General features: G+C 44.0%; 1 protein-coding gene across 10 annotated transcripts in view; it reads left to right on the top strand.

Moving 5' to 3' along the window:
• The window catches only part of AGAP1 (ArfGAP with GTPase domain, ankyrin repeat and PH domain 1), a 320146-nt gene that overhangs the window by 67738 nt on the left and 224888 nt on the right, over positions 1-27520 (top strand). For all 10 annotated transcript variants that reach the window (XM_062642581.1, XM_062642573.1, XM_062642604.1 and 7 more), the window contains exon 2: positions 23729-23787. In XM_062642581.1, coding sequence (XP_062498565.1) covers positions 23729-23787 — 59 coding nt within the window. The remainder of the gene's footprint in view (positions 1-23728; positions 23788-27520) is intronic.

Raw genomic sequence — 27520 nt, 5'->3', positions numbered from 1 at the left:
TTTATTTTCACAAGTTTATAGAGAGAAAAGAAGCATTAAATGAAATAGAAAAATTCAGCAATGTCAGTTCTGGTTACATCGAACAGCTGTTATTTTTAGCTGAATTGATGATGACTCTCAGCTCCTGAGCTTGATGAAGTTAATTTCTGCCTTGGAGGTATTTATTAAGAAGTAATGTGGAAGTTTCTTAGACAGATCCTATTGTTAGCAAAAGGTTGTTGTTCTTCACAGTGCGGTTTGAATGCTTGTGAGCTACACTTCCATTTTGTGAATGAAGCCCCAGAGCAGATCTTTACTCTTGGAAGTGTTAGGTGATGATGTTTTGCAACTTAGATACAAAGGGGAGCTCAAATACTGTGCTCAGTGCTGCCAACTCCTGCCACTTCCAAGTTATTTATAATACCTCTTTATTCATTTGCATTTATTTGTCAGTCAGCTTGTCTGGCTGGTTTGGTAGAGAATCTGCATTCCTAAAAATACTCTTGTGCTTGTGTTGGACTCGCTATGTATGTACATATATATGGATGGGTTTTGAGAAGAGGGCTCTCTAACGCTAGTAGTTTCTTATGTGTTACTGCCATGCAAGCAGTTGCCTAATGGCAGTGTCCGTGAATTAAACGTAAGGGAAAAGTTACTTCTAAAAGTGAGTGCTAAGCCACTTACTGCAGCTGTATTTGTGGTTGTATTTGTAAGGAAATGTAATGCATCTATCAAGATGCACTCAATCCTTATTTGTCCTGCTGGTTTCTGTGGGTGCTGATGTTATCTGGGTCTGAAGAGCATGGTGTTTTGTCTTTTTCTTGACGTGAAAGTAAGCATAGTATCCCAGACTGGTTTGTATCAAAGGGACCTTAAAGCTCATCCATTCCCAACCCCCTGCCATGGGCAGGGACACCTTCCAGTAGTGCAGCTTGCTGCAAGCCCCTGTGTCCAACCTGGCCTTGAACACTGCCAGGGATGGGGCAGCCACAGCTTCTCTGGGCACCATGTGCCAGTGCCTCAGCACCCTCACAGGGAAGAGCTTCTGCCTAAGAGCTCATCTCAATCTCCCCTGTTCTGGCAGGTTAAAGCCATTCCCCTTGTCCTGTCCCTACAGGCCCTTGGCCAAAGCCTCTTTCCAGGTTTTCTGTAGTCCCTTCAGGCACTGGAGCTGCTCTAAGGTCTCCCCTTAAGGAGCCTTCTCTTCTCCAGGCTGGACCAGCCTGGCTACACAGCAGAGCTGCTCCAGCCCTCGCAGCATCTCCATGGCCTCCTCTGGACTCGCTCCAACAGTTCCACATCCTTCTGGTGTTGTTGTCCCGCATTAATGAGTTACTGCTTGTTCTCACAGTTAAATGGCAGTTCTTTATTTAGACTGAACCCCCCAAAATCGGTGGCCTTTAGCACCACTGGTGTTGCTGTGATGGAGTATTCTGGCAGAGCTGATGGTCACGCGTAGCTCCTGAAAACCAAAGCCTTCTTTGGGATGAGCATCAGAATTACATACTGCCCAAAGCATCTCCTGTTCTTCCAGGGCTGTTAACTGCACTTGGATCAGAGTAGACTGCCTGGGAAACTGGGATGTTGACCTAACTGTTCCTTATGCAACATCCTAATTCAGAAGCTCTTGTGTTCAGCAATACAGAAATATTTATGTTGGCAAGGCAACAGCTCTTCTGTCTTGATCTCTGTGTCCTGCAGGGAAAAATCTTACTTCGTGCTCCTGGACAATGGAAGGTTTAACTCTTGTGTGGTTCTCATTGTTGAAGCTGTTACAATGGAATGTCCTGGTGTTCAGGGGATTGTGCTCAGGGCTTGGAGAGACATTTAGGTTTTTCCTCACCTGACTTCAGTTGAAAATCACCCTTTTTGCCCCATGCTTAGCTGCAGATAGTTGGTGTCCTCGCTCAGGCTTGCTCTTCCTCACAGTCCAGTGTGGCAGATCATTACTGGCTGTCACTGGTATCCCTTTCAGTGTGTATATCCTCTCGTCCCCTCCACTTTGGCTGCCCTGTATCTCCATTAAAGTACTTTGTTATAATCCTTGTCTTACTGTTTATTTCTTAGTTTACTTCTCGTGCCTTTTCCAGTCCTTTTTAGAGAACCTTGTCCCAAGTATGGTATAAAATACATCCATACAAGTAACTTCTTCCAACCAATCCATGATTTTGCACACTGTTTCCCATGTTCATTCCGTGAAGATGGAAGTGGTGTTTTCCACTACAGAGCTAGAAGAACCTAAGGCGCGTTATCTAGTGACAGTGCCCAGGTGGGAGACAAATCCATTTCCCTGTGCAGAGACAGCAGGTTATTGTGTCTGTTTCTGGAGCTGACTTCAGACTTTGGTGACTCCAGATGCTGGACAGTGTAAATCTCAATGTGACATATAGTATGGACATAACATTCCTTTTCAAACAGGGATGATTTTGTGGATTGTCAGGGAACGCAGTGGTATCATGCCTCCTAAAATGTGTGGTGAGCTGCTATCAGTGCTGCCATGTAGAGTGAGTTGAAGTATGAGCATATCTTCTTTCATAGGTAAACCTTTGAACTCTTCTTACGGCTTTGCTAGTCCGTCATCTTCTATTTCCCACCTTTAAGAAGCCATGCAAGTGGGCTGCTAGTTCCCTAATCCCAAGTGAGTACTGAACTGAACCTCAAGCTGTTGAGTATCTGCTGCTGCTTTGTAAATGGGGATTGCTCTTTGCTGTGGAAAGCTTTTGCTGAAGATGAAGGTGTCTTGTATCTCCACTGAAGTACTTTGTTGCAATTCCTGGTTCTGAGTTACTGACTGGGCTTAAACCATGATAGAAGGCAGGCCTGATTTTATGTAGGAGGAATTCAGGAGGTATTTGAAATACTGGCTCAGAAGCACTTGAAAGCTTTTGCCTGCCTACTTTTGCTCTCCAGGTCACAGTGTAGCTAGAGATGTGTTCGTGTTGCCCAGCTACACTGCAGCTGTTTAGAGAAATGCAATTGTTCTGCTATTGGGTTTTGGGTTGGTTTTGTCATCTTTTTTTCCTTCCCATATGATAGCTGGTCAGGCTAATGCCTTTTCACCTGTGTACTGGAGGCAAAGTGCTGGTGGTCTCTTGTCATTTCCTCAAGTGAGAAGTGAGCCTGGCACTATGGTGTTACGTACTCGCACCAGTGCTTTAACAAACCATGGATCCAATTCCTAGTTTACACCCCCTAGTGCTGTGTTTCTGCTGAGGTAACTTGGTCAAGCGTGTTTCCAAGTGAAATGTTTTCTCCAAGCTGTTCTGTTACTTCATGTGCTCACTTCACAGCAGTGACATCCATCTAGTTTTTTCACTGTTATAAAGGGTGCTTGGTTCAATGCCCGCATTGTGTGTTGGCAGCCAGTTTCCTAGTGCAAAATTTAGCAATGGCAAATTGGTTTTCATAAGAGGAGTCTAATTTCTGTCCTCAGAATGTGCTCTTTTTGACATCACCTGTTGATGATGAAGTTGGGATATTCAGGTGTGCGTGGCTGTTCACACCCACCTTCCAGAACCAAATCACTAACCCATCTTGTCATTTTGGGTGCATTTCTGGTGAGAAAGCAGGAACTTGGAAAGATGAGAAGCGATTTGTTTTCAGTGCTGTTCAGTGGCCTATATCAATGGAAGGAAATCATGCCACAGAGAGTCTTTCAACAGGGATAACGCTGGCTCTTCTCAGTGCTTGACCCCTTGTGCTTTCTTGTTAATGGCAAGCATGGCCTGTAGTTCTCCAGGGCACAGGGTAACCTGGACATTGTTAGCTAAATGCCACTGAATGTGAGCAGTTCTGGGTAAAATACAACAGCATAGGCTGGGGCTGACCTTCAGCTGGGAAGGACCTGGGGGTACTGGTGGATGACAAGTTGACCACTAGCCACCAGTGTGCCCTTGAACCAGGAGGGACAAGAGTATCACGGGATGCATCAGGAGGAGGGCGACAGCAGTCGAGGGAGGTGATGCTCCCCCTCTATTGACCCTGGTGAGGCCACACCTGGAGCACTGTGTCCAGTGCTGGGCTCCCCAGTACAAGAAAGACAAGGAGCTGCTGAAGAGGGTCCAGTAGAGGCCACAGGGATTCAAAGGGGTCTGGAGCATCTCTTGTGTGAGGAGAGATTGCAGGAGCTCGGCCTGTTTAGTCTAGATGAGAGCAGACTGAAAGGGGATCTCATCAGTGCAGATCAGTGTCTTAAAGGCAGGTGCCAGGAGGATGGTGCCAAATTCATTCCAGTGGTGCCCAGCAACAGGACGACGAGCAATGGCCATGAACTGAAGCACAAGTTCCACCTCGACATGAGGAAGAGCTTTATGTTGAGGGTGGCAGAGCACTGGAACTGGCTGCCTGTGATGGTAATGTTGTGAATGAAGAGATGAACATGGGATTCTGGGTTAGGTGGGGACAGGACCTGGGAGAGGACCTGAAGTTCTCTGATGAAATTTCTGATTTTCAGTTCAGATAGCTGCTGAGCTTCCTGGGTGACTCAAGGTGAAGTTGGTCTGAAGATATGTGGGAATGATAGGCTATGGAAAGAGTAGGTTGAGATCAGATAAGAGATCTATGTTTGGCACCGTGTCTGTGTGGTAAGATGGGTAAGCAGGCTTGATGATTACTGTATGTATGTATCGTAGGCATGGAAATACTGTGAGTATGTTTAGCTGTGTTGAAAACGTGGTTGTGGGAATCCTTCCCTTTTCTTGCCCTTTCTTATCTCTTGGTTTTGTGAGCATAATGGGTGGGGAGTGCAAAGCAAAGTCCTCTGGTTGGTTTGCATGATGAGAGTGAAATGTTCCTGAGATTGTGACCCCCTTTCAATATCACCTCCTGCTTTCTATCTTCAGCCAGGCACCCTGGCGCTGTGGAAGCTCTGCAGAGCCTCCTGGTTTCCCTGTGTGAGTGAATTACCTGCTAATGCAGTTGACCTCCAGGCCTTTGAACTGACTTATTTTTAACCTGAAGCAGGGAGGAGAGTTCAAGATAAGTTGAGGCTGATCACAGGGCACTGCAGTCATCTCAAGACTTGTTGTTAATTCTAACTGCCATCTTCAGTAAACAGAACTGATTCAGTGAAGAACTTCTGAAAAGCATTTTGAGAGAGTCCCAATTTAAGGAAGAAAAAACAATGTGCTGCCATGGAATGTGTATGTTCTTCAGTTCAGCTGTGCCTGTGAGATAAAAGCACAATGGCTGCTGGTATATAATGATGCTCTAAAACTGGAGAGTTTCTAGTTTGACAGATGGTGTCATCTGGTTTCATGGTGGCTCAGACAGCATAGGTCCTGGACAGCATGGTGTTCTGTGTTTTAAGGTGGCTGTGCTGTGTTGTCTTGTCTTCAGTTCTGTGTATTTCTGCTGCGATTGCCAAGTTACACTTTATTGGTTAAGCTAAAAGAGATGTTTTTGTTAGTTCCCTCGGTCTGTGTAAGAGCAGTTCATAACTCAAAATGCCCTACCCAATCTTGCAGCTTCCTCGCAGAAACAGATAGTCTTGCCTTCAAGGACAGCAGGATTAAAACAGGTCTGGTTCTGTCATTCAGCTGTAGGTACCTCTTTCAGAAGTGGTCATCTTCCAAACAGGTGCTCCTTGATATGTATAGGTGCTTCCGTAGATGCTTCTTGCACTTGGAGCATTCCCAATCCAGGGCCTCCTGGGTAGATGGCGGAATCTCCTCAGCAAGAGGAGTACCAGTTTTCTTTTATCTGCACTAGATTCTTGGTTTAAGGAACAACAGCTTCCGGTTGGATGGATTTTGCCAGGGCTGCCTATGGGCAGTTTTCATCCCTGTTCCTGATTTGGGTGCAGTGAAGTACCAGTGATTGATTTGGAGGGACCTTTTGGTCCTTCCTGGCTAGTCTGAAGGTCTGCAAGAAATGAGCTGCTGCTGCTGCTGTTCACCTGGAGGCTGGAAAGCCTGTTAGTTCTGTTCATTAGCCCTTGTGCACTGCAGAAATTCATTCCCAGCCCAATTCTTTCACTTGGCTGTTGATCCCTGTTAGTGGCAGGCAATAGTAATACTGCTGGTGACCAAGGTGATGTGACTGTCTTGTGTTGCAGCATCTGTCTCTGCTTCATACAACCACTGGAACATCTGCACAAGAGCGGTTGTCGCTCTCTGTCCTGGGCGCCAGGTGGTACACAGGAGCATCTGGGAAGAGGGCTTTCCTGGAATTGCTTTAGATGGAGGAATGGAAACCTGCATTTAAAAGAATGAAGTGGGATTTAGTTGCTGTGTTAGTTACAGCTTTGCTCTAGGTAACTGTGAAGTGGTACTGTGTTAACCCCCTCCTATGATATATATATATATATATGCCTTTGTCCCATCAAAATGGAGGCTCCGCTGTGCTTGTGCATGATGGAGTTCAGTCTTACATGTTAGTATTTAATGTAAGTCTGCTATATCAGTCACTCTTCACTATTAAGTCCCTGCAGGTCCTTGATGTGCATGTGGGCACTTTGTGGGCTTTCTCCTAGGAATCCTTTTATCCAGGGGACTTGGAAAAGGAATAAGCATGCTGAAGGAAGTTGTCCTTCAGAGACACTCCTGGAAGTTGCTTGGACAGAAGCATAGGTGATGTGCATCATGGTTTCCTGCAGTAACCCCCCATCCCTTCTTTAAGAAGAGGTGTTGGGATAAAGCGCCTTTTCTGTATACTTACAGAGTATGCTCGTGTCACAGCTTGCCTTAACCTTCTACCCTTGCAAAGTATGTAAGGAATTGACTGATAACAAATCCCTTTCCATCCCCAAATAAAGAAGAAATCGAGTGTGATCCAAGTATGCATGCGAGTTTATATTTTTAGGGCCACCAGGTTGAGACATCAACTGCAGTCCGTGTAATGTTGCCCATATATAGTGTGGATAAATAATGGAGGAGGCACAATAGCAATTTTGTGTGCAAGTACTGCTGATGAAACCAGTTTGATACTGGGGACTTGAGTTTAGTAGTGAGTGATGGAGCTGGTTACTGCATGCTGCTACTGACTTACGTAACTGTAATCCTGTTTCCACAAGCACAGCATTTGAATACAGCCTTCCTTGAGTTCTAGTCATCTTCATAGCCAGTATCCTGTCCCAAAATACCCTGCTGCTTGCGTGGTTGAGCTGCAAGTGTTTTGCTGGTGGCTTCAGAAGTGTGTGTAGGACTGCCTGTCACTCTGCATTGGCTTTTCCAGCCCTATCTGCATGCAGTCTCCTTGCCAGCCCACTCACTGGAGCAGTGGGAGGGGGGGTGGGGGGGTGGGAATAAAGGAGGAATTTAACTGTTCTCTGCCTGCAGGAGGGAGTTGTGTTACCCAGAGAAACACAAGGTTTGCACATTCATCCAGTACGTAGAATTCCTGGTGCCACTGGTTCTGCACCATGCACACGCTCTGTTACAGCAGGATTATATGCTTCAACCTCAAACTCAAAAGTTTGTTTCTCTTTGGACCCAATCTGAGTTCTTTTCTTGCAGAATAATCCTAGGAATGTGTCACTGCAGTCATCACAAACACTGCTGGCCTTTTCTGTTTACATGTGCTGTCCCTTGTCCTCCATGGGCTTGCCAGCATGACAAGCAGCTCTGGGAATGCTGTCACGCCTTGGGGGAGGATGCTGGAAGGGTTCCTTGTAGAAATGGGCAGTAAAAACTGAATGGAAATCACAGCAAACCTGTAAAATTAGTGTTACTTTTCCTCTGAAGATTAAGAAAAATAGATTTCTGCAGAAATATTATCGTATATATGATATGTATAGAATCATAGAATAGTTAGGGTTGGAAAGGACCTTAAGATCTGCTATACCTATGATATATGTGTAGATATATAGTGAAGACTATATATACAAAGTCTATAGGTTCTTCCCTGTGAGGGTGCTGAGGCGCTGGCACAGGGTGCCCAGAGAAGCTGTGGCTGCCCCATCCCTGGCAGTGTTCAAGGCCAGGTTGGACACAGGGGCTTGGAGCACCCTGCTCTAGTGGAAGGTGTCCCTGCCCATGGCAGGGGTTGGAACTGGGTGAGCTTTAAGGTCCCTCCCAACACAAACCCATTCTATGATTCTGCAATCTGAGTTTGGAGTCCAGCTGTGCCCTGTCCTCCTGGGCTTGGAAGGCATGGAAGTGTTGAGTTATAAAAGCACTTGTGTTAAATTACATATTATGAAATCCCTTTAAGTCAGTTTTACCAGCATCATTTCTTCATGTTTGCTTAGTGCATTGTGCACTTAACAGCCCAAACCTAGGAAAATATGACTGTGGAACCAGTAACATCAGTGACAGTTCCTGGCTGTTGAAATAAGCTCTCTGCTGGCATGCTCTTGATTTTGGTTTTCCTTTTCATTCCGATGTTTTGTTTTTTCCAGCAGATGACTTGAGCTTAAAACCTTAAAACTCACTTTGAGGCTTTTTTGCTTGTGTTTTTTTGAGGGGGGTTTAGTTTTAATTTTCAGTGCTTCCATCAGAGATGTTGGCAACACTTCCAAGGAGTCTCTCTGGGACACTCTTAAGTAGTACATGAAGTGGAGACAATTGGTTTCAATGCAGTTTGAATCACAGCATTGCTTTTGAAGTCTTTTGTGTTTCTGGGCACCTGAATCTTCAGGAATGAGTATGTCATGTCTTGGCCATAGCAGCTTTTTGAGCAGTTTAATTTCATGGAATAAGGAAATATTTAAGTCTGGGATATCCCTTGGGAATTGCAGTAGTTGCCTTGTAATTCTGCTGAACCTACAGGAGATCTTATTGACATCTCAGGCCCTGGACTGGAGTTACACAGATGTGTGCAGCATGTTCTAGTCCTCTTAGGCCAGCATACATGGAAAAATGCAACACTAAGTTTTCCATAGACTCTTGTGCTGTTTGTAGCTTTTGTGCCTGATGTTATAAATCACTTCTGGAAATGGTTTGGAAATGACTGAAAAGAACTTCAGTGGCCTAGGAATTGCTGCAAGGAGAAAACATGGTGTGCTGAAGGAACCCTGAAAGAATGGCATCACATTTCCCCTTTAGTGTTAATTTGATGTAGGGGGAGGTAGGGGATTTTTTGTGGTTTGGAGTAGCTCAGCTCAGGTTTGAGCATTGCTCTTTTGATAAAGAGTCTGCTTTAATATAGCTCGAGGGGATCAGGCTCCCTGTGAGTTTTGGCATGGGTATTCAGACTCATTGCTGCAGTGTTATAGCATGTTTAATGTCAGCGTTTGTCTATAATGTCAGTGGTTGTCTTGTTTGTGTTTTGGGATAGATGGCTGCCTTTTGGAGGATCCAGTTGGCAAATGCTTTCATGGTAGCTTCAAAATCCTCACTGCTTACACTGGGTTTGTGTTGTGTGATAGGCTAGAATACTGGAGTAGTTTTCAAATACAGTGTCTGCATCAAAGTACTGGAAACTTGTATTGCTTACGCAGAGGATCTTGTCATTCCTAATCTGATTGATTTCCCAAATCTGAATTGGGTGATGTCAGCTTTCTGGTTTTTATGTTGTGATTTCCAACAGTTCCTTTGGAAATTCATCATCATTAATATTGTGTGTGTGTGCATGTGTGCAAAAATGATCAATAGGGACTGGCAAGCAATCAAAATTCACCTTTCAATTTCCATAAGCTTGCTTTAGCTCCAGGTTAAAATGCCTCCTCCTGCAGTTGTGAATAACTGCTTGTGGGCTCCAGCCATCCAGGTTCCCTGTCGCTCTGAAGGGAATCCTTTGGGATGCATGGGAAGGTAGTTGTCCGGTTGAATAAGCAACAGAACTGGCATTTTCATGTTCTTTTGTGTTTTCTGGTTGTATTCTATAGTAACTCCCACTTGTATTTCTGTTAGCTTCATGAGTAATCAGGCTTCTCCAATGTTTTAGATGTTGAGGAGACAGCTAAATGACTTCTGAAGGCATTGTCTGTTTGATGTGACAGGTGCAGTAGGGGTGATGGTACTTTGCCTTCTCCCCTTGGCAGCGGCTTTTAGATCAGATACAAGGTTGTGGTGGGGGGTGTGTGGCCTTGTTCTCTTTTAACTAGAAAAGTGGCAGGGGGTTGGAACTGGATGAGCTTTAAGGTCCCTTCCAGCCCAAACCAGGCTGGGATTCTATGACTGTGATGAGTAGTTGGGAAGGATGGAGGCACAGGCTTTGTGGAACAGTTCATCTACATGGGTAAAGCTTGGGATTACTTGAATAGCAGATCAAAACCTTGTGAACAGTCAAGTAGTAGATAGTTTAAGCTGCAAGGTACAGAGCTTGTAGAGTGATAGGAGATTTTCAGATGGATGTGATCTTGAGTAGGCGTTTTGTTCAGAGGCACAATTTTCAGCCAGAAATCTGTAATGGGTTTCTTCTTCACTGCCTCTATCACAGAATCATGGAACATTCATTAATTCCTCAAGAGACCTTTGTGGCTGCCTGCTGGTTGTTTGGGATGGGTTTCTGGGTATTATTTTCAATGGGGAAAATGTTATTTAGAAGTTGATTGGGCAGATCTGTGAAGTAGTCAGAGATGCTACTGATTGCTGTCAATATGGGTATGTTGAGGTGATCATAAAATCAAGACTGTTCTGCTTGTCAGCTGGGCCAGGGGTGAGTTTACTGGTTTAGCTTCTGCAGGTAGTGCATGAGCCTCCATAAAACCTCTCCTGTGAAGGGCAGCCTCTGTGGTGTGGGTGTTTTGGGGTTTCCTCCCCCCAGTGTAGCCTCAGCATAGTTCTCGATGATAATAACTTCAGAGTGTTGCAGATGATAAACATGTCTGATTGTACACATCTTCTTAGCTCTTAGGAACTGTGATGCCAGCAATTTCTGCTATGTATACATCATGTATGGGGTAGAACAGGGGATGCTGAAGGTGGACTTAAGCTGTAATGATGGAGTATTACCTTACAAGAGGCATCTGCCCAGCTTGGAGACAATGTTTATGGGGCTTGGAGGCATCTCTGGCAGACTGAGGGAGCAGTGATGTGAGGCCTTGATCCATCTTTGAACGAAGTAAAATAAAACAGAACTTAATGAAACTGGACCCTAATTGTTCAGTCCTTCAATAAAACCAGTAGGCTTGTGTTCAGCATTTAATTCTGAAATCATAATCCTGCATAAAATGGCTATGTGCCTTTTCACTCTGTTTCTTAGCCACATATAGCTGGTACCAGAGGAAAGTGCAGCGTGATTTGATGTTGCTACTCCAGCAGGTTCCCTGATAACCTGCAGCCCCAGTGAACTGGGCAGTCCCAGATGGTAGATAAATATTATGCACTTGCACTAGAGGCTGGCACTGAGGCAGATAAGGGGAGCAAATTGCCATGAGATACTCATCTTACTGTCTGAATAAAGAGAAATGAGTTGGACAGTCTGGATTATGTGAAACCCCTATTCCTTTGCTGTGCACTTTACTGGAGGACCTGTGTTTTATCATCAATAAGTACGAGCTCCTAGAACTGTTGATTCTGATTGTGTTTTATAGTGGGTATTCTGTTACATACCCAGATACATCTTGTCAAATGATTCATGTTAACTGAGGCCTCCCTTTCTCTATGAGTTGGCAGGAATTTGCATGACATGGTGGGACACCACCTTATGAAGGCTGATTAGTATTTCTGTGAGTCAGCAGAGGCATGAGTAATGGGTGGTTCTCAGCCCATGAGGAACTACTTCTGCTAGTGATAAAGGTGAAGTGTTAATTTGAGCCAGCTGATACATGCTCTGTTACTCTGCCTTGCATTAAATGGTCTGCAGATGTGTTACAGATGTTGCAGATCACCCAAACCACCCATTATGAGATGAGTTGGGGTTTTTTGGCTGGTTTTCTTGGTGGAATTTAGGATATCAAATAGTTTATTTATCCATGAATGGAAGACCATTACAATTGTGTGGAATGGATGGATCTCAGTGCTGGGTAGGTCTCATTTTTTGAGTTACAAGCAAACGCAAGGGTCTGTCACTTTATTCTCCTGCATGCATGGGTAATAAGCACATCTGCTTAATCTGAAGACTTCTTTACTCATCTTGGAGCAAGATAACTTGAGCTCTTGAAGAGAAAGAAATCTGCAATGTGGTTTATAGAATCATAGGGTGGTTTGGGTTGGAAGGGACCTTAAAGACCTCTAGTCCCAAACCCCAGTGCTGCAAGCATTTTTTGAGACCATGTTTCAAGCAGAAACTTGTTGCTTCTTAGAAGACCTCATCTTCAAGATAGCAATGGCAGTACCTAACACTGCCATTTAAGTTTACTGGCTCACATATGCTCAAGTGTGATTTCAAATCTGGTTGTTTTTTTCCCCTTGGCTATTGAAATATTGGAAGCTTTGAAAGAACACTGAATGCAAGCAGAATACACACACACACACACACACACACACACACACACACACCCCATGTCATATCAGTTTGGAGTTGTGTATCTAGCCCTGTGGCAGAAAAGTGCTTTATAAAGCAGCCTGGCTTGGCTTCCTTAAAGTCCAGCTGCTTGTTGGTGACAATGCTTTGAGTAGTGCTTTGGGTCACAGTTAATACTGCAGTACTTAACTCTCGTTGGGGAGGTGGAATGTTCATATTCCATGCCTTTGGGACCACAGTTTCTTAGAGCAAAATGAAGACAGTTAAATTGGAAATACTTGGTTTTTTCTTTGGTTTCCAAACCTTTCAAGGCCAGGTTGGATGGGTCTTGGAGCAACCTGCTTTAGTGGAAGGCGTCCCTGCCATTGGAGCTGGATAAGTTTTAAGGTCCTTTCCAGCATAAACTTGTCTGGGATTCTTCCTTTTCTGTGGCATTTCAAATCAAGTTATGTGAAAAACCCACTTTCTAGATAGAGCTTTTAATAATGCTTCATGGGCAGTCAGGCTCTGGCCTGCTCATGCAGGCTCAGTCACAGCGTTGGAAGGACCGAGTGCTAAATATAGGTTCGTAACCCCAGAGCAGTGGTTATGTCGCTTTCTTGAAGGAATGAATCTCTTTAATTAGGAAGACAGTGAAGTTTATTTTGGGGTTTGCTTTGTTTCCAATCTGGGATGTGAACTTTGGTGTACTGTAGCTTAAAACAAGCCCTGGTTCCAAAATCCCATAGCCGAGACGGTTCCTGCTCCAGCTGTTGGCAGCAGCTGCAGTTTGCTCTGTGCTCATCCTTGTGCCCGCCTTTGCTTGGGAAAAAGCAATCCATTTAAACAGGGAGGAGGAGCCAGGAATTGTTTTGATCAGCCCCAGTAACTGACTTGATGTGCTAACCACATGTTGTCTCTGTATGTACTATCTTAAAAGCAGTTTAAGTTCCACTTAATTCATCCAAGTGCAGCTTTTGGTAGCACTGTGAAAGGTTTGAACAGAAATTGTCAATCCTGTTTGAACTGCAGCAGATCAGCACACGTCAGTCAGGTAAACGTGCCTAACCCAGCCTCGGCACTGCTGCTCCTGAGAACAGGGTGCTGGGGCCACGTTGACCTTTGGTTTGCCCTCTGCTGGTATCATGCTCCCTTTGGCCTAGCAGAGTAGATGGTGTGGAGAAGCAGGAGGATTTTCATTTCCATTTTCAATTGGGGTTTGCAGAATTGGAGAGGAAGTCCCCAGATGGGGAGAAAAAAAATGCAAAAAATTGCCATTTTTGCACCTTGAAAATGAAGTTGCACAGTGCCTGGCTGGAGCTGTAGCCAGCACAAGGCTCCAACAGAGCAGCTTTACAAGGGCGGTAGACTTGGTGCCTCTGATGCTTTCCAAGATGCTAGAAGTGTGCATTTAGTGTAGTCCGGTGTTCTTCTGCTTTTTGGGTGGCTTTGAGACAGGTTGAGTGTAGCTGTTTGCTTGCTGGTTTTCCATTGTACTGCTTGCAAATGGCTGTGTTTTATCACAGTTTGAAGGCTGCTCTTGATTGTGTTAATCATTTGCTTTAGTGTGTGTGCTAGTGGTGTTGCTGCAGTAGAGGCTGACACCCTTCTTGTTAGCTCTGAAACACATTTTAGATCTTTGTGTGGTTTTCACTTCCAGTTTTTTTTCCAAACATGCAGAGAATTCCTCATAGTGGATTTCAGTGGCTGAAACAGTGGAGTTTACCTTAGGAAGTGGTACAGAGGTGAAAAAGAATAAAAGCCTTGATGGGATAACTGGCCTCCAGCTTGCTTTTCTCAGCTCGGGAAAAGGCAATAGGAGGTTATGGCATTAACAGGGAACAGAATATGAAGCGGGAGTAGGTTTTATGTGTTCGGAAGCAGGGGTTTAGTAAGGAGTCGGTTTACAGTGTGGCTTGCTAGGGTATGTCATGAGTCAAGCCAGAACACTGTGAAGATGCAGCAAGATCTGGTTCTTTTCCCACATTCTCCTTAGAAGAGGGCTCACTGGTGTGCTGTAAAATAGTGGGTATGAAAAGCATCGGAGCTGGTTTGTAAGGAAGGAGGTGGCAGGTCTCTTGGGTGTAGCTAAATTGTTTTCAGATTCCTGAACTCTGCATGGGCTTCTTTAAATACATCATGTCTAGTACAGTCATTTGCGTTTCAAGTACGTGCCTGAGGTGATGGGAACCTGATGGAGCTCTGAAAACACACTTGAGTTTCTTGGCTTCACCCAGGAAATGTACATGAGAATATAGCCAGAGGCCAGGATCTTTGCAAAGACTCGGAACAGCTTAGTCCTGAGTGAGTGTTTATAAAAAATGCAATATTACCAGTTCTGGCAAAGCTAAAACCACAGTTTTCCAATGGAGAATATGAGGAGTTTGGTATTTGCCTATAGCCTGGATTGGTTTGCTTTCAAAAGAATGCCATAGTAGCTTCAAGGTTCTACCGTGGTTTAGGTCCCAGCAATTGGAGGTATTGCACTAATTCTTCACATGGTGTGGGGGGATGTGAGTTGGGAGCATGGCTTGTGTAATGGAGACAATCGGTGTAGTAATGATGATGATGGTTCAACCCTTGCAGACTGGAGGTGACATGTCAGACCTGTCAAACTTGCAGTGACTGTTAACTTGGGGAAAAGTTGAATTCAATGTGAGCTTGCCTGTGGTTTGCAGCGTCTTTTTGGTCAGACTCTCTTGCTGCTGCTTCAGTGTGATGAATGAATCAAGGGTGAGGTGTGGGACAGGCTGCCTGGGAGGAGAAGGTGAAGGAATGAGGGTGAACAGTTGCAAACCTTGGGATGGCAGCAGTGGATTTGCTTGCTTTCAGCTCCCTGCAGACTTGCAGTTTATCTACAAATGGCAGTCAAAGAAAGAAGCTTTGTGTTACAGTTACTCACTGAGTCTAAAGTTCATCTCACAAATGAGTCTCAAGAATAAATATTTTCTCCTTGTGCAGGTCTGCTGCTTTATGAAATGCCTTGTTAATAGCAGGTGCTCTTTCAATAGGAAGCTGGGGAAGGAAACTGGTTTTTAATAGCATTTAGTCGCATACTACTTTTTGTAACTCTTATTTTGGAGGCAGTTTTAAGATAATGGCAGCCCTGAGTCCTTCCTTCTTTGCTTTGCTTTCTCTCTGCTTCTTCCCCATCCATATCCCATTCCTGGCAGTGTTCAAGGCCGGGTTGGACAGGGCTTGGGGCAACCTCGTCTATGGAAGGTGTCCCTGCCTGTGGCAGGGGGTTGGAACTGGACACTTTCCCCATGAAGGCAGGGAGAGAGGCTTTCACACAGACCCAACCTGAGTGTTGACACCCCAATGTCCTGCTCTAGATTCTCCATCTCTGCTGTTAGGAAATAAACCTTTCTATCTCGGCAGATCTATTTGCAATCAAAAGGGGCCCCTTTTCACTGTTTCCTTGTTGCTGTAACTAAGGCTCTCACATTGGTTCCAGCTCAGCATTAATTCCCTTGGAGAGCATGCCTTGGATTGCATGAACATTTTTTTGACATTTGACAAAAGCCTTGTTTAAACAAGTTAGATGTGCATCAGGCTAATAAATATAAACCCCATCAGATCATTCCTGCTGTGCCGGTCTCTGGAGAACGCTGTCTCATTTGTGTATTTTCCACTAATCATCTCCAAATCTTGCATGGGTGATATCAGCTTAGGGAAAGTGGCCTTAGTATTACATATGGTATAGGCAGGGAAAAGAAGGCTCTGTTTTGACAACCACCATAGCAATCTGAGAGACATGACTCGAGCTCTAAAAAATGTTTTTAGCAATGTGTTGCATAAACAACTCAATCTCCCTGGTGGAGAAGGGAGATGTTTTTCTAGGTGTACTCCTCTGCAAACATGCTGGGCCCACTTTCGATAGCCACAATTGAAAGAACGGAAGTAAAGCTGAATGATCATCTGGTGGCAGAGCACAGGTTGTGGGTGACAAGCAAGGAAGTTGGGCCAGGAGTCGGTTTGTAAGTAATTGAGCTTTGATACTGCCTGTTTTTGGGTCTGGGTGCTCCGGCTGCACCAGATGGTTCAGGGCAGCAGAAGAATGAAGCATCTTTGGCTGCACTGTTACTTACTTTACAGTCTGGTCCAGCACTGTTTGCTTGCAGGTGACTTGAGAGGGAAGAGTAGGTGCGTAGAAGAGCATTGGCCAGGCTGTTACAGGGCTTGGAGCAACCTGCTCTAGTGGAAGGTGTCCCTGCCCAAGGCAGGGAGTTGGAACTGGGTGAGCTTTAAGGTTGCTTTCAACTCAAACCATTCCATGATTTGCAAGTTGATCACACCCATTTAACCATATTGACTTCATCATGGCTGCATGGGTGTGACAGGGGGTAAAGTTTGCCACTGTCTACATTAATCACGCTTGGAGCATGCAACCACCAAGCTGAGAAACAGACTAAACTCCATAGATGGATGGATAAATGATGTATTGAGAAAGGGTGGACTTGGCTTCTCTGGGGGAAGTCTTGTCTCACATTTACTGGAGTTCTTTAGAGGGGGAGAAGGGAAATTGGATGCTTTTGATGAATGAAAGAATTGCTCTTGCTTAGAGACTCGAGCTGAGCTGCCGCCAGATAAGAGGGAGGGTCCTCTGGTGTATAGAACGTCCTCAAAATTAGGAAATAGTGTGTAAATACGTATCATGTATAAATAGTTGATTCTTCCCCTTTGAAAAAAAACCAGCAGCAGTTATTGGAGGGATCTGTGCTGCAGCAAGTGTCCTACTACATTATAGCTTTATAATAAATGTAATAAATAACAACTACCTGTGCAGGTTGGATGGGGCTTGAAGCACCTTGCTCTGGTGGAAGGTGTCCCTGCCCGTGGCAGGGAGTTGGAACTGGGTGAGCTTTAAGGTCCTTTCCAACCCAAATGGTTCTATGATTCTATGAAATTCCCAAGCCCCACAGTGTATTTTGGGCAAGGCTCACTCATGGACTGATCAGGTCGTGTACCTCTTCCCATCACTGGTCCTCCTTTTGTTTCCATGGCAGCACAAAGGATAATGCTGTTGCAGCAGCCGGTTGCTGCTGGAAGATAGATTAATGGTTTTGACCTAAATATCTGTTTAATATGGTTCTCTGTTACAGGGCATGGAGTTTCAGACATCAAATGTGTGTGGGGCTCTAATGAGCTTCTGCTGAGGTGCCTGATGCCTTAAAAAGGCTGAGCTCAGTGCAGTTTTCCACCTTATAGCAAGTAGGTAGTGCCAGGGATAAATCTGACCAATATCAAACGTTTATGTTGGAACTGGAGCAGCTCTTGGGTTTTTATCCTCTGACAACACAGGGGTGGATGAGGGAGGCTTTTAAACTGGCAGCTCACAAAAATCTCTCTTGTTTTCAGATGGTAAATAAATTCCTCTGCAATGTGTGTATTAATCCTGTTGATGAAGTGTAAATGCAGTGATGTGCGTGATGGGACGTCACTTCCCAGCATTCATCAGAGCCTGGCTGGATTCCCCAGCTGAAGCTGTGCAGAGAAGGGCTGAGAAGGGACGGGACCACACTGCAATTGTCCTTTTTGTTCAGACTGCATAAGAAGATCAAGTGACACTTCTGAGTCTCAGGAAGGAAAAAGGGAGATGTTTGGAGCTGTGTTGGTGCAGCAGTGATTTCTAATTGGTTTATAGGGGAGAGCTCTATAATCTATACTGCGCCGGGTTTGGGGCAGTCCCCAGCACAAACATAGGCTAGGGGAGACTGGATGGAGCAGCCCTAAGGACTTGGGGGTGTTGGGTGAGAAGCTCCCCATGACCTGGCTTCAAGGACAAGGGCCTGTAGGGACAGGACAAGGGAAATGGCTTTAACCTGCCAGAGGGGAGACTGAGATGAGCTCTTAGGCAGAAGTTCTTCCCTGTGAGGGTGTTGAGGCGCTGGCACAGGGTGCTCAGAGAAGCTGTGGCTGCCCCATCCCTGGCAGTGTTCAAGGCCAGGCTGGACACAGGGGCTTGGAGCAACCTGCTCTAGTGGAAGGTGTCCCTGCCCATGGCAGGGGTTGGAACTGGATGAGCTTTAAGGTCCCTTCCAACCCAAACCAGGCTGGGATTCCATAATGTGATGAGGACAGTTAGAACATGTCTTGAATGTTCAGCTGCTGGTCTCTTTAGCAAAACCTTGTTCATGCACTATCATTTGTGTGGACATTGAAGTACCCAGCTAACCAGCATAGTTCTAGTACAAATGACTCTGGTAGTAGTGATTTATTCTGAGTTAATCCAAAGACCCATAGAAGTTAAAGTGAAGAGGTCAAATACTTGCAGATAGAACATGGCAAACCAGCTTTGGGATTTGCCTTTTTGGTTTTCTTCTATTTTAAACGAAGAGAGCTAACTTAGAGTGACAGCATGGCTATAAAGCATTGGATGCATCGAACTGCAGCGTGCAAAGCACAAACTGTATAGTCCCCAAACACACTCTGCTGCAGAAAGAAGAGCCCCACTACTGCATGTTGATTTAAACATATTGGAAGAGATTTGCATAATAAATAGAACCACATGTATGAAGCTGATCAACTGGGGTCTTGTTTGCATTACTTCCCAACTTTGGAATTCAAGTGAACTCAACCTTCACAGCTAAGTACAGGCTCTACATATGAAAGGAATGACTTTCGTCAATAATTAATCGCAGTTGTATGTCCTGTTCGTTTAACTTCTGCATCAGGGATCAAAGCTTCAAATACGCATGGTGTCAGTCATTTCTTTCTCTTTAAAACATGCACCAGAAGACAGTTGAAGTTGCATTTGCTTCCTCAAGTTTTACTTTTCCGTATAATAGCATCTGTTTTTCTTCATATTTCTTTTTTTCCTTAACATTTCCACTACTGCATGTACAGTTTCTCTATGCCACTTACGCATCGCTATGCTGAAGCACAAACTACAGGATGATCCCTGGCTATTTTAAATCCTCAGTTTAGTAACTCAGCTCCAGTCAGAGGAACCTTCTGGATTAGTTCCAATAGTAAGAACCAGGTGTACATGCTATATTGTTCCCCATGAGCACAGTGTTGTGGTAAAATCTTGGGCTTTGATGGCCATTCTTGCCAAGGTCTGTGCCCTCCATAGCATAGGACAACAGAAGGCTTTCAAGAAGGTCTGAGTGCTTCAACACTGTGTATGAAACCCTGTTTAGAGTAAGTTTCCAAACAAAAAAAATCCAAGTTTCCATCTTCAAACCCAGGACCAGTTACTAAAAACTAAATAAATATCAAAGCAAACCAATGTTACTGAGGGACAGCAAGGTCAGTTCAACCATCCATGGTTCAAGAAGAGGGGAGGCACGTCCCATATGAGAACTGGAGAAGTTTCATAGCAGTTATAGAAACAACCACAGCAAAAGCCTGTCTGCCTCCATGTCTGATTTTTAATGCTGGAGGCCCTTTAATAACCTAAATGAACTCCATTTACTGCCATAGGCAACAGCTGTAAAGCAGCTCATCAGCCCACACTAAATACTTCCAGCTGGGGCTGATTAGATTCACACCACCCTTGCCATCCATTGGATCCTTCCTGCTCCAAAACTCCCCCCAAGCCAACCAGGTCTGTTGGCTAATTAAACAAAAAGAACCTCAGCTGCCTCAGCACCATCACAGCAGCCCACAGCCCCACCATCAGCAGTGGCAGCACAGGAGCCTCTGCTTCACTCCTTGCACTGTTTTTACTCCACTCACCTTTGTTTTGTCCTTTATTGTCATGGTTGTATCTCACCCTTGAGTGGCAACTGAGTCCAAAGCCCGAGAAGCTGGTGGATTTCTTTTTTTCTCTCACTGAGATGAAAATGTATTGGCAAACCTGTGCACAAGGAGGGATGAGCAAAAAGCAGGCACATGTCTCTGCAGTATGACATTAAAAGACTTAAATCTTCCATGATGCTTGGAAACCTGCTTAGGAAGAGCTTCCCTCAGGTTGTTCTGAAGACCCTTTGCTGCTCTTTTAAATGGGGAAAAGAAAGAAAGAAGGGAAAAGCCAAGGGATTCCTTTGGAAAGCCTCAGCTAAAGATCTTTTTCTCTTTTGTAAGAAGAGGAGCCCTCAAAAACATGTGAATGAAGTTAAAGTACCAACAACTGCATCCCTCGCTGATGCCCCCCCATCAGTCGCTTCTGCGTTACGACCAATATTCAGTTCCTTCCTACTTTGGAGGTAAAAACCCGAGTGCGAACAGGTACAGAAAATATTCTCTATGTTCCCACTTGCCCACAGTGATGCAGATAAAGCCACACATCTTTCTTTTGGAACCATATCAAAGCAGCCCTTTCAGACTGTATTTCCCAAAGCTTGTGTGCTAATTTTCTCAGCAAAGAGGGAAATGAGCAGCTTTTGGGTTGAGACTTGTGCCGCTACTAAAACATGCATTTTTCAGGGGAGGGGTAATCTCTCAGTACTTCAAGTCAAAGCTCCAACTCGGTTCCAGTACAGTACACTAGGAAAATATTCCATCATGCTTATTTTTAAGCTTTGCATAAAATAGTTGGAAAAGTGTGTTAGGTTCCAAAAGGCCCTTTTTATATATAAATTGTCTTATTCATTACCTATCTGTTGAAAAACAAAAGACAGCTTTTGATATGGATACTCTCTGCTCATACGTGCTATTCCATGGGTTGGAAGCGTGAATTACACTGGGAAGGGAAGATGACCCCATAGATCTCGTAGTAAAAGTTCAGGGGTTTTGTTTGTGGAAGAGGCAGTGGAAACCATCTGTAATTTAATTGCAAATTGAAGATAGTCATAATGCAAAATTTTAGTTTAAATGGGTTGGATTGAGGTCATCTTTTTCCTTAACAGGTATATTTTGGCAATAAAATGGTATTTCAAATATTCTCAAGTATTGTGGGTGCTCAAAACCTGTGTGTGTAGCTGTAACCATGTACATAATGAAAAGGGGCGTGCAGCTTTGTCAAGAAGCCCAGCGCCGTCTAAAGTTTGTTTTATTGAATTTCTCTTACTCTATAGCTCATCAGAATTAAGATGCATTTATTAACGTGGGAAATATGGGGGATCATCTCTTGCTGTCTGGGACAGTTTGTTTTGAAGGTTGTTGGGTGGAATTGGTGTGTTTCAATGAAAGAAGGACCATGCAGGCGGAATAAATCCACGCCTTAGACTGGGTTATTCTTCCTCTCTGCAGCTGTCATCTTTCTACTTTTGTCTTTTGGCCTCATGGCTTTATGGAAGTTTACCTTTCATTTCCTCTCCTTCCTGATTTAGCCTGTTAGAAGTTACAGATCTTACAAAACACTGTCTGTTGTCCTGTTTCTTGAAGAAGCGATGGAGCTTCTGATGTTCTTGTTCCCTTTGTGAGTCTGCCCCTTGGCTTAAATGGCTTTTTGCAGTTCTCCAAGTTGGCAGTGATCTGCTCGCTTGCCTTTTAATCTTCCTATTTTATTGAAGCTTGTCAACATCGATAGAGTGTTCTCACACACCCACACACACACACCCCACCAGTGAAGTGTAATGCTTGCCTAAGACTGATGGTTTTCCTTGACTCCGGAGAATCTGGAGATCAGCTGAAACCGCCTTGTGTTGTATGACCTTGGCTTGTTCTGCTGCTGCTGAGTCGTGCAGATAAAAGGGCCTGTTTAACTTTTATCCATGTATCCATCTTTTGCACATATTGATGAAGGGAAGAATAATACATGCACAAGTATGGGGAAAAGAGAAATAGGCGTGTTCAAATCGTGCTATACAAACATTACGTGGAATCATACAAACATACAGTTTTGGAATTGTCAGGAAAAAGTGTTTTGGAGCAGAAGTACGGAATGCAAATGGTACTTTGGGTTACGAAGCAGAACACGGGTTAGCTTTGGTCTGTTACGCATTCACATGTAATTAATACCTAGTAAAAACTGCTATAGTGGAATACTACTGGGGTAGTATTTCTTGTTCCAACATCTTGTGTTGTAAAATGTGCATTTTGCTGGTTAGCTCTGATGTGATTTTGTTGTGAGATAGAGGCTATCAGTGAAATTAAAGGCTGACTAATGAGTTCTGTTTAGAGAAGAAAAAACATGAATTCAAAGCATCAGTTTTATAAGTACACGTTAGTTGATACCTTTACTGGGATTAAACATGCAGTGATTAAATCAGCACTTTATAATTGTGAGCCTTCATTAGTGTTTCATAAGTGCTGAAGAAAATCAGCAAGTCAAGTTACAGAAGCATCTCTTGGGACACCTGCACTTTCATACCATGAAGAAGTAGGTTTGTGAAAAGGGAACTCTTTGGTTTGGTGGCCTCTCATTATGGTCAGTTCTTTCCTTTTGTGGTTGTCTTTAGTTAGGCACTGGGAAAGCTTGCTTATAGCTTGTGGTTTAAGTTAGTGAGGATACCACCTGGGGTAGGAAATTGCTTCCAACTTCTTGATTTTCAAAATGAAATAGCCTTTTCCTGACTGTTGTGTCAGAGGGGAAGCAGTGGCTTGCAAAACCTTTGCTTGCCTATGGACAGCGTGGTCAGGAATACTTTTCACCTCTTATTTCTTGTTTCCCATACCATTAGGAATTGATTGTAATGCTGGGACTTCATTCAGTGCTGTTTCATTACTGTAGAGTTGCATCTGATCTGCTTGGGAGGAGCGTTCTGTGCATATAAGACACAGGCTTTCATCTGGTTTGCATGGTCTTATTGAGGGTTGAATCAGGGTTCAGAGTAATGCTGCTTGGATTTGTATTGGAAATATCATTATCTGTTTGTTTTCAGTCCCTTACAGAGGGGAAAAAATGATAAATGGTTTTGGAGGGGGAAAATTGGAGCTTTTTTTCCCTTTGTTTGGTGTGGAATTGTTGATGAGGTTGGATCTGATGCAGTCCTCCGGACTCAGTTTCTGTTGGGAGCAATGATGAACTGAACTTGCCAGTTTTCCAGAAATCAGCCCTCTCCCAAACCCCAGTAGTTTTAATTCCATTTTATAGTGAATGGCTTTGTGGTTTATTCCTGTCTGGATTGTGCTACTGAAAACCAGCATGTTTCCAGAAGAAACAGATACTGTCCTTTAGCTGGGCAGAGGTGTTAGCGCTGGTGCTGGTAATTGCAGTTGTTGACACTAAGGAAAAACCATCATGTTTTTAGAACAGGCAAATATTCTCCTTTACCTGGGTGGCGAAGCTACTGCTGATGGTGGCAACCAGAATTGCAGCATGATGAGCAGTCTGAGGCTGTTCTTGTAAGGAAGAAATGTATTGTGGTAGTTGAGAAACAGTTTCACCATGTACACATTGAAAGTGTTTTTTTCATAGCCCTGGAGGACTGGAGTTAGTTTGAGCATGCTAATGCCAGTGGAGATGATACAGCTTGACTTGCTAACAGTGAGCAGCAGAATGGGTATGATGTATCCGAACCCATGGTGTTTTTCATATTAGACTGAGTGTGACTTTGCTTTCATGTACCCAACGCCTTAGCACGCTATCCTGTGTATAGCAGACCATGAAATGTCATTGTACTGATTTTGTGCCTGTTGTCCGCTTTTACAGATGCCTTTGTAAATAGCCAGGAATGGACACTAAGCCGATCTGTACCAGAGCTGAAAGTGGTGAGTTTCTATTTACTTCCATCTCTGATAATGTTACATGCAAGTGAAAGTCTTGTAAGCTACATTAATAACATATAGAAAATAATTTTTCCTACAGAAATATCTGTATGAAGTTTATGTCTTTTTATAATCATGCTTCAAAGATCTGTTTATATAGTTTATGTATTACTGCTGTTTCAACTTGTTTGGCTACACTAGCCAGGTGGTCTTTTCAGTAGGGAAGTCTTCTGTAAGAGGAGAAAGTGGAAGTTAGCTGGTTAGTTAGGTGATATGTAAAGCTCTGTTTATCTCACCTTAGTAAGTTTTCACAGTGTTTTGAAGGCACAAATGTCCTTTTTCCTCTCTTAAAAGAATTTAACTGAATTTACTGAATATCAAAAAATCCCAATATTCTGGAGGTTCCTATGTGTCAAAGCGTACATTTTGCTATAAGAGTGAAGAGTGAATTAATAGCTGCTCACAATAACTTTGCACTTGGCCAAGCCATTTTCCATGTGGGTAGAAGAAAAGGCAAAATTAACATGGAGACAAATTGGGGAAATTTCCCAGATTTGCCCTTTTAAGTGCTGTGAACACAAAGGCTGGGAGTGAGTGCTGAAACCTCCTCAGAGTGGCTATCAAACCAACAGCACAGGGTTACTGAGGCCAGATCACTGTGATGTTTACCGCATGGAAGTCCAAATTTCAACACAATCAGTTTCTCAGATGCTACAGAATGATGGTGGTACCCAAGGTACAGAATTTGGGAGTGTCTTTGGCTGGCATCTGTGTTCAGCTTCTGTTGTCCAGTGGTCACTGGAGGAGGGCTGAAACTGAATGCGTTTAAGAATGGGCATCTGGGCCCATGCCTTACTACCCCATTTCTCATGTGGTAAATGTCTTTTTCATAACTTGAGTTGGTAATAGTGGTTACGGAGGTGGAATTTATATTGACATGATAAATGTTCTTACACAGCATGGCATATTAACTGAAGCAGCTTCCTTCCAGCTCCAGTTATGTTTCAGTTTTGATTTCAGCAGTGCACATGCTAAGTAGAAGAAAAATGTGGTAGTCAATGGATGTAACTGTTTAAGACAGGAAAGGCCTACAGAGGCTCACCAGATTCAGTGTAACTGATGGAGTAATTTGGAAAACAAGTATCTCCCCAAATACCTTGCACAATAACAATAAGAATTTAGGTCTGGAAGATGTCCAGTCCACTGTGGTATTAGCTTGTGGTGGGGAGGATCGAGGTTTTCCTTGTTCATCCCTTCCACTTCTCTTACCCCTAATAATTCACAGCATCCACCAATAAACTTGGTTCTTGCAGGTGAGAGCAAAGCTGTGATTGTTACATGTTGAAGTACAGAACACAACCAATTGCTGAGCATCATGAACTGGTCCTGGGTACAGTTGTTTCTTGGGCTACCATGTTGTCTGAACCAGTGGTAGGAAAATAAACTTTGGCTGTGTGGCTGCTGCTGTAGAGAATTGATTTTAAGTGGTCAGCATGCATAAGGGGTAAGAGATTGCCATCCAAGGCTTCAGGTTGTGTAATCCCGGATAAAAGCAGAACTCTTACCGTGACAAAAATGATGATTTAATTATCCCACTGCAAATGATTGAAGGTGGCAGCACCAGCAGTGGCTGAGAACTTGTGCTGCAGCAGGAAGGGCAAATGTGTGACTCCATCCACAATCCACTCTGCCTTTCCTACACCACTGCCCTTGGGAAGGGATTGGTGCAGTGAGTCAGCCCAGTGTCATTCCCCTGCTTCCAGCCTCCTCATCTGTGCTTGCAGGGTTGTAATAAAGGAAAGCCAGTGCATGTGTTTCTCAAAGAACGCCAGTCTTTTCCCTCTGCCTCCCTTTTTAGCCCTATCGGGCTTGATTTCTTGTGTTTCTGCTTGATCAGATGCTACCACTGAGTTTTACTTATGGATGATGAGGCTTCTATTACGGTCAAGAGCGTGCTAGGCCAGCTGAGTGAGAGCTGGACCTTTCCTGAGTGGTGGTGGTGGTACCCCTGGATCCCATTTATCCCAGTGTGCAATAAGGATGTGTTAGGCTGAATAAATACCAGAGCATCTTGGACAAAATCATTTCATTTGTTACCAAGGAGTATGCCAAGTGCAGCCAGCCTTCTGTGCTGAATAGCCTCCAAATGCCAAGTTCCAGTGATGCATTCCTGCATTTTTCCAAACAGGCTTTTGTAGGATGTGGGCAGATGGGTTTGGATTTGTTTTTACAGCATGTCTGACACATGCAAATAAATGATTCAATGTTGCAGAAGCCAGAACTGATAGAGCATCGCGCTGTAGCCTTGTTAGATGAATTTTCTCATCTCTGAACTGGGTGAAGGTGCCATTTTTTGTTCCATAACATAGAATCGTCAAATGATTACAAGTTGGAAGGGACCTTAAGATCATCTTGTTGTGCATTTCATAGGTATCCATAAATAAGTAGAAATGACTCGCGTTGTTTGTATCTAAAATGTGGGAGACGGGAATATGACTGCTGTAAAAACATGCTGGCATACTTGTCATACTGTGGGGGATCATCCTTAGAACTAAGCCCTGATTAAGAGAGAGATGGTGTTAGAAGTCAGATTTGTCCAGTGTAAAGTGTATTGCTCCTTGTTTTCAGAGGTTGAGAGTGTGCAGAGACCCAGAGCACTGCATGAAGCAGCAGAATGCTGATTCTGCTGGATGTGAATTTCATGTTCTGGCTTCATATCTGGTAGAAAAGAGGTGGCTGCCCTGGCTCTTCCAGTGCAGGCACCAGGGTGAGATCTTAATCATCTCTTGTACCAGATGAGGAGGGGAAGGAGGTAGCTGCCTCCTGAATGCTTTCTGAAGTAGTTGTCCAGGGCAAACAAAGCTGTGCTGCAAATGGAGATTTTTATATTCAGGTTTGAGGAAAATTGCTTTGGGTTTGTGTGATTTTTGACTTTGCATTCTGTGGGACTGCTCCTCGATAGCAGTTATCCTGCAGTGGGTTTCCTGGGTTATATTTCTTTTTTGCTTCTATTTCTTATGCCATCATAGGGGCTGAAGGGTGGTGCAAGACTGCCTTCCATTTACTCTCTTTTCAAATTGCTTCTTCATCTGAGCTGTTCTTGCATCTTGGCTGTAAAGATGAAGTGGGTATCCTTTGCAGAACTGTTACCCTTGTTTGAGCTGAGAGTTGTTGTGGTTGGAAAGAGTAGATAATTATTCCTCCCCCTAGCTCCAGAACTGTTTAAGGTGGCACTACTCTGTTGGTGTAGGCAATTTTTCATAAGGAGGATGGTTTCTTTCATTAGTTACCAATTAGGAGCAGGAAAATGGAGTGGAGAATGGCCATTAATGTGTAACTTGTTTGTGCTGCCTCTGTCAAATTGGCAAACTCACACCAAAGGCTCAGCAGAGTTCATGCTGTCTCCAGGGATCTTATGTTTTGAACCTTTTGGTTACGGTCAAGATAAACATTTAAGAGCAGAGTAGGCTTGGGTTTCTTTTAAAGGATGAAATAAGTTCCCGTCTCCTCCCCCCAGAACTAAGCACAATACACTCAGGACCGTGTTCAACAGGGACAGCTGAATTGAGCAAGGAAACTAAAAAGACATTTCATTAAGACTGAGTACTTCTGTTTGGCTCTTGACACCCCGATGCAGATGTTTGAGCATGGACAGTTTGAGTTGTAAACTTCTTGGTGAAGTAAGGAACTTCAACATGTCAGTGAGCATGCCAAGATTTGTCTGTCTCTAGCCACA

The sequence above is a fragment of the Pezoporus occidentalis genome, unplaced genomic scaffold, assembly GCF_034315485.1.
Source record: "Pezoporus occidentalis ecotype Australia unplaced genomic scaffold, CSIRO_AGI_Poc_V1 ctg118, whole genome shotgun sequence".
Lineage (NCBI taxonomy): Eukaryota > Metazoa > Chordata > Aves > Psittaciformes > Psittacidae > Pezoporus > Pezoporus occidentalis.
The sequence above is the reverse complement of the archived record's forward strand: the minus strand, read 5'-3'. Positions and strand labels throughout refer to the sequence as shown.